The 10,524-nt window shown below is 37.4% G+C and overlaps 1 protein-coding gene across 1 annotated transcript in view; it reads right to left on the bottom strand.

The window, feature by feature from the left end:
- Nucleotides 1–5,250: 5,250 nt before the first annotated feature.
- LOC107548774 (whirlin-like) overlaps nt 5,251–10,524 on the bottom strand; it is a 78,853-nt gene continuing 73,579 nt past the window's right edge. The window contains exons 9-11 of the mRNA XM_016229580.1: nt 9,837–10,000; nt 9,074–9,196; nt 5,251–5,593 (exon numbers count right to left, since the gene is read on the bottom strand). Coding sequence (XP_016085066.1) covers nt 5,411–5,593; nt 9,074–9,196; nt 9,837–10,000 — 470 coding nt within the window. The 3' untranslated portion in view covers nt 5,251–5,410. The remainder of the gene's footprint in view (nt 5,594–9,073; nt 9,197–9,836; nt 10,001–10,524) is intronic.

Here is a 10,524-nt window from a genome sequence, read left to right as displayed (position 1 = left end):
GTCAGCCACATTATGGCGCCATATAATGGCTTTTTAAAGCTGTAGCTGACTGTAGTGGAAATATTGCCACACATTTTAGCCATGTATGCCTGCACAGTATTCTTTGGAGTACAGGTGAATACGATTGTACAAGAATATGGTGCACATATTTCAAAGCACCATAGTATTACCACCCACTGGTTCCACAGGTTGTTCATATAGTGATTTTATTTATTCATACAATTCTTAAAAATATCAGGTTTTACATCAGTTTATTTTTTGACACTAACACATACTAGACAAAAAATATAGACCTGTATGCAAAATGAAGCCTGCAATCAATTATTTCCTCATATCCTGTGTTTTCCTCATCCAGCCATGAGCTATATATTGTTAATGAGGCTTTCTATTTGCATTGTACACCTCTAATGGTTTTCTCTGTGCTTTGACACCTAATGAATGAGAAACCACAAAATGCCTTCTGCTTGCAGATAACTAACCAGTCCAGATAATCATGTGTTTGTTTGTGTATGAATCGGTTTGATCAAATGGGTTTCAAGGCATGCTAGGGGATTACTTCATATTTTAGTGAGACGTGAGGGTCTATTAATTTTACATTATCTTACTGATTATAGTTAATGAGATTTGTACCTGCCACAAAGCACCAGAAACTGGTGGGAGTTGAAGAATGGGAAGACAAAGGGGGAATTTTCTTTTTTCCTGCAGTTTGTCTTTATTGGAAAATAAATACACACTTTCTGTATAAATACCGTAGCTGTGTAGTCTTCTCTTTAAACTGTACAAGAGGCAGACAGAGAGAGGAACAAAGGCAGCGGGTTGTTGAGGTAAAACAATTGGAATGAAATAAGACAATAAAAACGAATAAATACACGATTCTGGAAAAGTACTGTGCAGCGATGTTTCAGCATATGTGCTGATGTTCAAAGGAATTATTTTGAATGCAGGTCAAGTAGGAGAGCTCAAGCAGAAATTTTGACTGTCATTCAAATGCTGTCAGTCACAACACCAGCAGATATCAACAGGATGAAGAGGCTCAGTCTTTATCTTCTTAACTGCCAATACTCATCACTTATGAAGTCATAAATGCTGTTTTGAAAGGTCATCCAGACCTGCATTTGGTACTCTCCACAAACACACTTCACTTTAGTGTTTCATGACTTTTTAGAAGCATTACCAGTATTAGATATGAAATATACCCATCATCAAATGGTAATTTTGCCTGTCCCACATCAGAGGTCATGACCTTCTTAACTGTATCCAACACAATTCATAATTTTATCAACGTTCTTTAACAATTTAACATCAAATAAGTAAATAATTCCTCAATTTTTATAAGTATAGTTGTAGGCCTATTCCCTGTATGCGTCAAACCCAACCCTGTTGTAGTTAATTTAATTCTATTAATAACATTTTGATCCACACTTGCATGACAGCTTAATTTCAGCTACATTTGCAACCCTGATAATTCTAGTATATTTGTTCCATTATTTTTTAACTTGATAAATTTGGTCTATTTTGATTTTGATTTAATATTTTTAATGGCCTTTTATTTTTTATATTTTCAGTTTTTATTTTAATTCAAGTTTTAAACTGTACATTTACATTTTCCAAATTTTGTTAACAAGGTTATAAAAACTACAAACCTCACTGAAAATGAACAGAAAATAAAACCGCTAGTCTGACCTAGGTTTGCAATCAACAAATAAGCAGCATTTCATTTTTTAGGACTTTCAGGACGAATCCTGAACATTCGATCTTGATTCTGTAAATGTGTTTGGGGACTTGTGAGTAATCGTATGTTTATGCATATTTGAAGGTCAGTACGGTCAGACATGCTTTGTTCTTTAATCTGTATTCCTGTCCACCAATGAAAACACAACAGCTCTGTGGCTCCACACGTGTGCTACAGAGAACTGATCTCCATTTGAAGAGCTGCATCGGTGGGTTGAGAGATGCTGGTGCAAAGACCCCTCTCTCTCCTCGGAAGCTTTTCATACTGATACCTTTGTGCATTCAGGACTTTGCCGTTAATGTTCTGCATCCATGGGACGAGCATCGAAGCAAAGAGTACATATCATTCTTAATGCTGTCTGTCAGGTGTTTGCGGAACTGAGATTTCAAGGGAGAAGATTTGACTGGATAAATGCTTTACTGCATTCAGATGACTGATGAAAGTACAAATACCCAACTGCAGGAAGTAAAAGAGACGAGGATAAAACAAATATGCAACAAAACAAACAAGTGATAAAATCGGAGCAGCAAATCCATTACATTCACAGCAAAAAAAATGTTTTCTTACACAGTATTTTGTCTTGTTTACTAGTACAAATATTTAAACAGATCATATGATGCGATTTTAATTTTTCCTTTCTCTTTGGAGTGTTACAAGCTCTTGGTGCATAAAGAAGATCTGTAAAGTTGCAAAAGACTAAAGTCTCAAATCCAAAGAGATATTCTTTATAAAAGTTAAGAGTCATACACGCCTACCTAAAACGGCTCGTTCTAACACGCCCCACATATCTACGTCACGATGTGGGAAGATTTGCATAACGCTGCCCAAATGTTTCCGCAAAGAAAGAAGGCGCAACTTTTATTCTCGCTGTAGTATTATTGTTGTTGCCGCTGCTGCCATATCGTGAAGGTGCTGTGTGTTTCGTTGTGAAAGTGAAACTACTTTGGTTGGCCTTCCAAAAGAGGACGATATCTGCTTCGTCATGCCTAGAGCTGATCCGTGCTTGTCACTAATGAAATACATCAACTTCACGCTGTGGATCGCCGGATCGGCTTTCACCATGGACGAAGCGGAGTCCAGCCCGGGGTCGTCACATGTGGTTGCCGCAAGCCCGCCCGCCGCCGCTCACTCTAGCCGGCCTCCGCTCACTCAAGGCCGCAGTGTGTTACGCTGTGTTTCGTTGTGTAAGCAAAACTACATTGTTTGGCCTTCCAAAAGAGGACACGACTAGAAATCAGTGGTTAAGTTGTATTTACAACACTGTTCCAGAACAGTTCAACCCAAATATTCAGATGTGTGCAGCGCATTTTATGGAGGACTGTTTCCTGATCCTGGTAGAGTAGACTACAATGCCGGCTGTTCTGACTCACAGACTGTAAGTACGTTTTTTATATTTAAAGAATTTGCCACTGATGATTCAAACACGAGTTTTGAGCAGTGTAGAGTAGCGCTTGTAGTTTGTCATTTCTCTGATCACAAATGCAGACATGGTTTTGTGTTTACGCGGCACGATGCAATGCAACGTGTAAAAAGACAGTATAAGTCATTATAATCCGTAATTATGTCCCCACTGGATGCAACAAATGCCTTGTTTATAATGGGTTTTAATGTTTTTGTCTTGTCGCTCCGGCCGGGACAAGGCATCACAATATGGTAAGGGGCGTAACATTTCCGTCATACGCTTGAGGTATTTGGCCAATCACAATGCACTGGATAGCTGGCCAATCAGAGCACACCTCGCTTTTCAGACCAATGAGCTTTTGTAAAAATCGACGCGTTTCAGAAAGGCGGGGCATAGAGGAGAAACAATAATGTACAGTATCTGGAAAATAATGTGTTTTTTTAACCTTAAACCGCATAAACACATTTCATTACACCAAATACACAAAATAATGTTCTTTTTAGCAACGTCATATGACCCCTTTAAACAGTACTAAAACAAGACATTTACTTGAGAAGCAAAAAGATATCAAGTCTTGTTTTCTAAAAAAATATTAAAATTAAGGAAGTTTATACATTTAAGAAGAATTTAAAGAAAAAAATCTTGTCCCTTTGTATTAAGATTATTTTTACAAACACACAGCTTTTCACTTCACAAGACTTAATTCATGGAGTGGCGTCATGTGGATTACTTTTGGATTATTGTGATGTGTTTATCAGCTGTTTGGACTCTCATTCTGACGGCACCCATTCACTGCAAAGGATCCATTGGTGAGCAAGTGATGTAATGCTTTCAAGTTCTCAAAATCTGTTCTGATGAAGAAACAAACTCATCTACATCTTGGACGGCCTGAGGGTGAGTAAATTATTAGCAAACTTTCATTCTGGGATTAAATTTTTTTTTTTAGATATTTGTACTACAAAACAAGACAAACACTAAGTTAAGTTTTTTTTTGCATCTATATAAGTTGTTCATTCTGTCTTGCCTGTCTTCCCTCTGAGCACCTCAGCTATATAAAGGAAAATAATTAAAAATTATATCATCAACTTTTTACAAATAATTTACTTAAAATATATAGATATACCATATATACACTGTTCAAATGTCTGAGACTAACAGGCAACACACTGTGTGAGGGACTGTAGAGGAGGGAAAATGGTGGCATATGTGATCTAGGTGGGCTTAAGATGGCTGTCATATTAGAGAGGGTGGGCAGGTGGAAATGAGCAGTCCTGTGCTTGCACTAGTCAATATTTCAAAGCTTCAGGTAGTTTTTACTCTGCCTCTCACACACACACACACACATCTTGGCTTTGTGAGACTGTTTCACACTCTGCCTCTGCATTCAAAGACAGACAGACAGACTCACACATTACAATAACACCATTTCTCAATTTCCTCTCCCACTTGTTCCCTCTTACGTAACATGACTTTGTGTTGCCACCTTATCCCAGTCTGAATGCCTTTTTTTCAATGCATCAATCAGATCCCTCGCTGAAGACCTAAACTTTTCATTAATTTCGATGGCTGCTCGTCTCTGATTGCAATGTGAAGTTCTTGCTTCACCACTCATAACTGGATAAAGGGTCTTCTAATTTTCTTGCTAAATCGAAATAAATCTGAGAATGATTTTTCTTTCTCTGAGACTCTTCACAATGCCGGTGTGTCCTCAAAGAATCTTCTCAAAATCTATTGAGCTGCCTTGCTGTCTATGGCCTATATAGATAGCATCCCAGCTGAAATGTGAATGATTTGGAACACTCTATGAAGTAAGTGAACAGGAGAATCGACTCGCAATTGATTTCAACAGTTGGGCATTAGCATGCTGCTGTTTTTAACTGTACTGAATTTTAAAACTCAACATTTTGATTTAGTCAATGTTGATTTAGGTCAGTAGTTTGGATTTCTACTTGCCCTACCATTTTTTTCACTGTCCCCAACACACACAAAATATTATATAAAATATGAATTTCTGTATAATTTTTTATATTTCATATATATATATATATATATATATATATATATATATATATATATATATATATATATATATATATATATATATATATATGCTCACACAGGATGGCCTTTCAAACAGTGACTGGTTTCAAAACACCACAGAGGAGGATGAGCTGAAGTCTAGCATGTAACAGGATTCTGGGGGTTAATCATGGCAAGACATCACGGTCGCGGTGCATCCCAGTTTACTCCGTCAGCATCATGGGACTCGTACGGTCTTATAGAGCAACATTGAACTCTGTGATCAAGAAGTCAATGTAGTCCTTCTCTTTGGTTTTAAAGGCCTCTGCGATGAGACGTGCGGCTTCCCGATGTTCCTTTCCTCTGAGAGACACTCCGTTTACTTCGAGGATCACCTGACCCACCTTCAGCTGTCCACAGTTACTAGCCGAACCACCTCTCTGTGTGAAAGAAAATGGAGATAGTTTGACAAAATGAAGATTAATTGATTTAATGTTTGACTCAGACCAACTACGTTCACATAGAAGCAGAATATGGTTGTCAGTCCGGTTTTGGTGCTAAATACACTTGCAGTCACACAGATATGGTATTTATAGAGTAGATTTGGCTCTGAGTAGAAAATCATATTCCCTCTGGGTAAAAACTGAATTTAGATTGAATATATGCCATTTGTTTGTGCATTTCAACTGGGAAATCAAAGAAGGACGTATTCATCAAAGTTGAAAATTAAAATAATTAATCACTGAGTGATCCCAGGTGGAGAAATGATTGATAGTTTGCTGAAATCCCAGATTTAATCACACTAGAGAGATCTGAGACATGTCTGAATCTGAAATTAAGTTGTTCATTTAGTAAGTTAACGTTTCTAAGTTGAAGTGTATACTGATCCTGAAGGCAGATCCTACAGCTGCTCTCTGGTCACTTCAGTCTGGTCAAGAACAACCTAAAAAAAACTGCCCAACACAGATCAGCGTTTCTATTTTTAATTAACATGAACACTATTAAAAATAGTTTTTGTTAATTTAAATAAAACTGAAATAAAATATAAAGCTTAACAGAAATAGAAAAAAATTATAAAAATGACAGAAGCACATAACAAAATTACTAAAACAAAAGAATTTAAATGAAAATATAAAAAATGTAATTCAAAAATTCTAAATAAATACTAATAAATAAATTAAATACTATTAATGAGTACTTTAATACAGAAATAATACTAAAGTAATCCTGAATGGGATATTTCAGCCAAAAATTAAAATTCTGTCATCATTTTTTTAACCTGATGTTCCAAACCTGTATGGCTTTCTTATGTGGAACACAAGAGAAGATGTTTTGAAGAATGCTGTGTGCCACTAGAGACTTTACAAAAAAATATTTTTCAAAATGTCTTCTTTTGTGTTCCATAGAAGAAAGAAAATCATAGAGGTGTGGAACAACATGAGGGTGAGTAAACGATGAGAGGATTTTCATTTTTGGGTGAACTGTCCCTTTAAGTGATAGTGCCAGCTCCTTCAAATAATCCTGCAGCAGTCTCTGTAAACACTTGATAACACCAAAGAAATGTGTGCTGTCTTTGCAGTCAGAATTTCTGTACATACGGACAATTCTGAACTGAAAACAAACCGCTGGTATGTTTTAACCACCTTTGTTTCTCAGGATAAAAAAAAATAAAAATGGCAAAGCTATAAGAACCTCACCTGGAAGTTACGTACACCCAACCAATCAGATTACAGATTACAATTTTTTTTGGGAGGAGATGATTTAGAGCAACAGATTTTAGGGTCCCTCATCTTCCAAAATCCAAATTTAACCCCTTTAATCCTTGGCCTGAAACTATTGCTCATAAATCAGCCTGTTTCAGAGCATGACAGCACTTACGCAACAGGAAGTAGTAAACTAATGGAGGTTAAAATGCAAGAGTCACTCACTTAGATCTCACCAGCACAGTCTTCTTTCAGTCTTCTTTCATTCACCGCCTCAAAATGATCAAAACAAAAGAGCTCCACATTATCTAATCTACAGGCGCTTTTGTTATTGGATTTTCATTATGATACTGATGAACCGATTACAGCCGGGGAATTAAAACCCACTCAAGCCTGTCCATTTCTCTCCTCCCCAGACGCACTTTCTACATCTCTCAATCTACATTTACTTCCTTTCTTCTAGCTTACTTTCACTGTCTCTTACATTCTTATTTTTGCTCAGTCTATCCCGTTCTCCAGCGTCTGCTCTATTTTTGTCTCTCAAGCTTTTATTAAGAAAGTGCTGATTTGCTGCTAAATCAACTGTTAATCAGTGGCACTGTAATTTCAGATTCGTCTTTCACAGCCGAAGCAGTTCCCTCCTTAAAATGCACATTATTGCCTCTCCAGCGCGGTCGGACGTAGAAACGTCTTCACAAAAGAGACTTTCACAAAATAAACTCGCTCTACAAATTGCACACCTAACCACCAGCATTCCCACAAGCCTGTTCAACAGTGTGCTTGAGATTTTAAGTACTAGAAAAGACAGAATCAGGAATAATCCACTGCCACAATGGCATCAAACATCAACAGCTGCTTCATGCACTACAGCTGACTACAACTGGAGGTCTATAACATGCTCCTGTGCTCATTATTCAATTCAGCAAGTCTGTCGGCGAATACTTTCCGTACCCACTGTATATATGACTGACGGCAGGGAGCACATGATTGGGACTCATTTTGCTCTGCATTGGCTTTAGACCTGACAGAGGGTTTTGAAATTGTATAATCAGCTGTAAAACCTTGCAGCCGCCCAATAGTACCACAGTATTACTTCATACTCAGGTTCAGTATTGTTAGATGAACTACAACGGGAGAAAATGTGTGGCGCTTGCCTGTACAAAAATCACGCTATGTTGCTAGGATGTTGGTCAAGGTGCTGGAATTTAAAAGTTGCTATGCGGATGCTAGGGTTTTCTAGGAGGTTGCTTACTAAACCAACTCAAAAGAGCCCCCTATACAAGTCTCCATGACATTCTCGCTGCTAGATATGACTACCGTTGCTCCCGTTTTACCATCTTCCAGGTGACAATCAAATAATAGAACAGTAATAGAACTCCTCTCCTCAAGCTTCACGATTTGTGGTGTCATTCATATCTGAAGCACAAACAGTGTGAGATTCATTAAATATAATACTTAAAAGGTTATTCAGTAATTTATATCATATAAAATATAAAATAGAAATTCATATAAAATGTTAAAAATCATATTTATTCACATATAGTAGCCTAATAAAAATATTTTAAAATATCGCCTCATGGGAGCTGGCATGTTGAGATCACATGACCAGTAAAATGTTACTTACTTTATCTTAGTAACCCTCCATACTATTGGACACTTTTGCTCATGGAATAAATTAAATTGAATAAATGAAGGCAAATAAATTGGAATAAATTAAGACAAAAAGTGACTTTCTTTAATACCATCAGTAACATATATCACAGTTTCCACAAAAATATTTTAAATTAGAACTGTTTTCAATGTTGATAATAATAAGAAATGTTTCCTGAGCAACAAATCAGCATATTAGAATAATTTCTAAAGGATCATGTGACACTGAAGACTGACGTAATGGCTGTTGAAAATTCAGCTTTGCCATCGTAAGTATAAATTATGTTTTAAAATATTTTAAAACAGAAAAGTTATTTTAAATTGCAATATTTTACAATATTAGTGCTTTTACTGTATTTTGATCAGTATTTTTTATCTTTTTTTTTTTTTTTTACATAAAAACATGTACAGGTGCATCTCAATAAATTAGAATGTCGTGGAGTGTATGTACTTTATATATTTGTAATATATATTTTTATTAAATCTGACTATTATAATATATTATAAAAAAATATTTTACTTTATATTTATTATTTTATATAAAATAACTCTGTATGGGCTACTCACCTGTATGGTAACGATGCGTGGGAGGGGCTGACGTGTGTTTGCCCCACCTTCTATTGCGATGCCCAGAGTACTGGTGCTTTTTGCCACTCTCACTAGAGTGGATGTAGGCTCCAACAGACCCGGCTGCAAGGTAGATTCACAGACAGATTAGAGACAGGATGGAAAAATGGGAAGAGGAGGAGAGAAGAAAAAAGAGAGACAAGAGAGTAGCAAATCAAAGAGAGGGAGAGAGAATGAAAGGGAACAGAGATAGGAAGCAAAGACACATTTGGCTTTGATGATACACATTGCTTTGTGTCTGACGGCCTAAAATAGGGCCATGGGAAGTGGCTTACGCCCAACCACAGTGTCCTCAGATAGCACTATTAGTTCACTCTGCGAGATCAACAACACAGCTCATGCGTATAAGAAAGCCGGGAAGCAAATAGCTAAAGGATGGCCAGAAGGAAGACGGACGCGTCTTGATTCAGCACACTGAGATTGTTTTTTCAGAGAGCTGTTGGATCAGTGATATGAGATGAGATGAAGTGGACGAGTCAACAAAGAAAGAACAGAAAAACTAAAGGAAATGTATGCACCAAAAGAAGAAAAGTGAAAATTAATTGTTAAAAGTCAAGCACGCTCAGTCAGAGGGAGGAAACAGATTTATGCGACTGCACTCTTCTGTCAACACTCTTTCACTCTCATTCACACTTTTAACACCAACCCTCTGTCACTGTCATTGACTCTCACACATCCGTCTCTCTCTCTCTCTCGGTCTCACCGGTTTGGCAGATGTTTCTCCTCCTCCGTGCCCATCCCGAGGGATTCTGGTGCGGCTGGGACGTGGGCTGCTTTCCTTACTGAGACGTCCAGATTCGGCAATGTCCACACCGCTGTCCTCGCTGAGGGTCTGTCCGCTGTCTGACAGCTGGGATAATGTCCCTCCTACAAGAACATTAAGTACATTTATATACAGTTATAATCGAGTGGTTTTTGTGTAGTCCAGCTACAGTCTCCATCTGTTTTTCCAAAAATACTTGACACGTAATGGAATATTTAAAGGATTAAATACACGTTATGTGTTTGAGCATGTGCACAGTGCCAAGGGCCGATTAACTTACACAGGCTGGACAAAGCTGAGTCACAAATGTATTATCTATCTCTATTAGTCCAACTTTGCAAAAACCAGACTTAAGTCTGGAATACACCACTTTTGCTCAGATTTTTGCACCTTCGGTCTGTCTGGAGACGTCATCTCTAATTGCCAAAGGTCACTGCCAGTCTGTAGATCTTGGTCATTTTGAGCAGGCTCTGTTTTTTTTAGCTTCAGGCTATGATTCCATCCTGATTAACTTACACAGGCTGGACAAAGCTGAGTCACAAATGTATTATCTATCTCTATTAGTACAACTTTGCAAAAACCAGACTTAAGTCTGGAATACACCACTTTTGCTCAGATTTTTGCACCT

The sequence above is a fragment of the Sinocyclocheilus grahami genome, unplaced genomic scaffold, assembly GCF_001515645.1.
Source record: "Sinocyclocheilus grahami isolate Dianchi unplaced genomic scaffold, SAMN03320097.WGS_v1.1 scaffold355.1, whole genome shotgun sequence".
NCBI lineage: Eukaryota > Metazoa > Chordata > Actinopteri > Cypriniformes > Cyprinidae > Sinocyclocheilus > Sinocyclocheilus grahami.
This window is presented reverse-complemented; position numbering and strand designations above follow the sequence as displayed.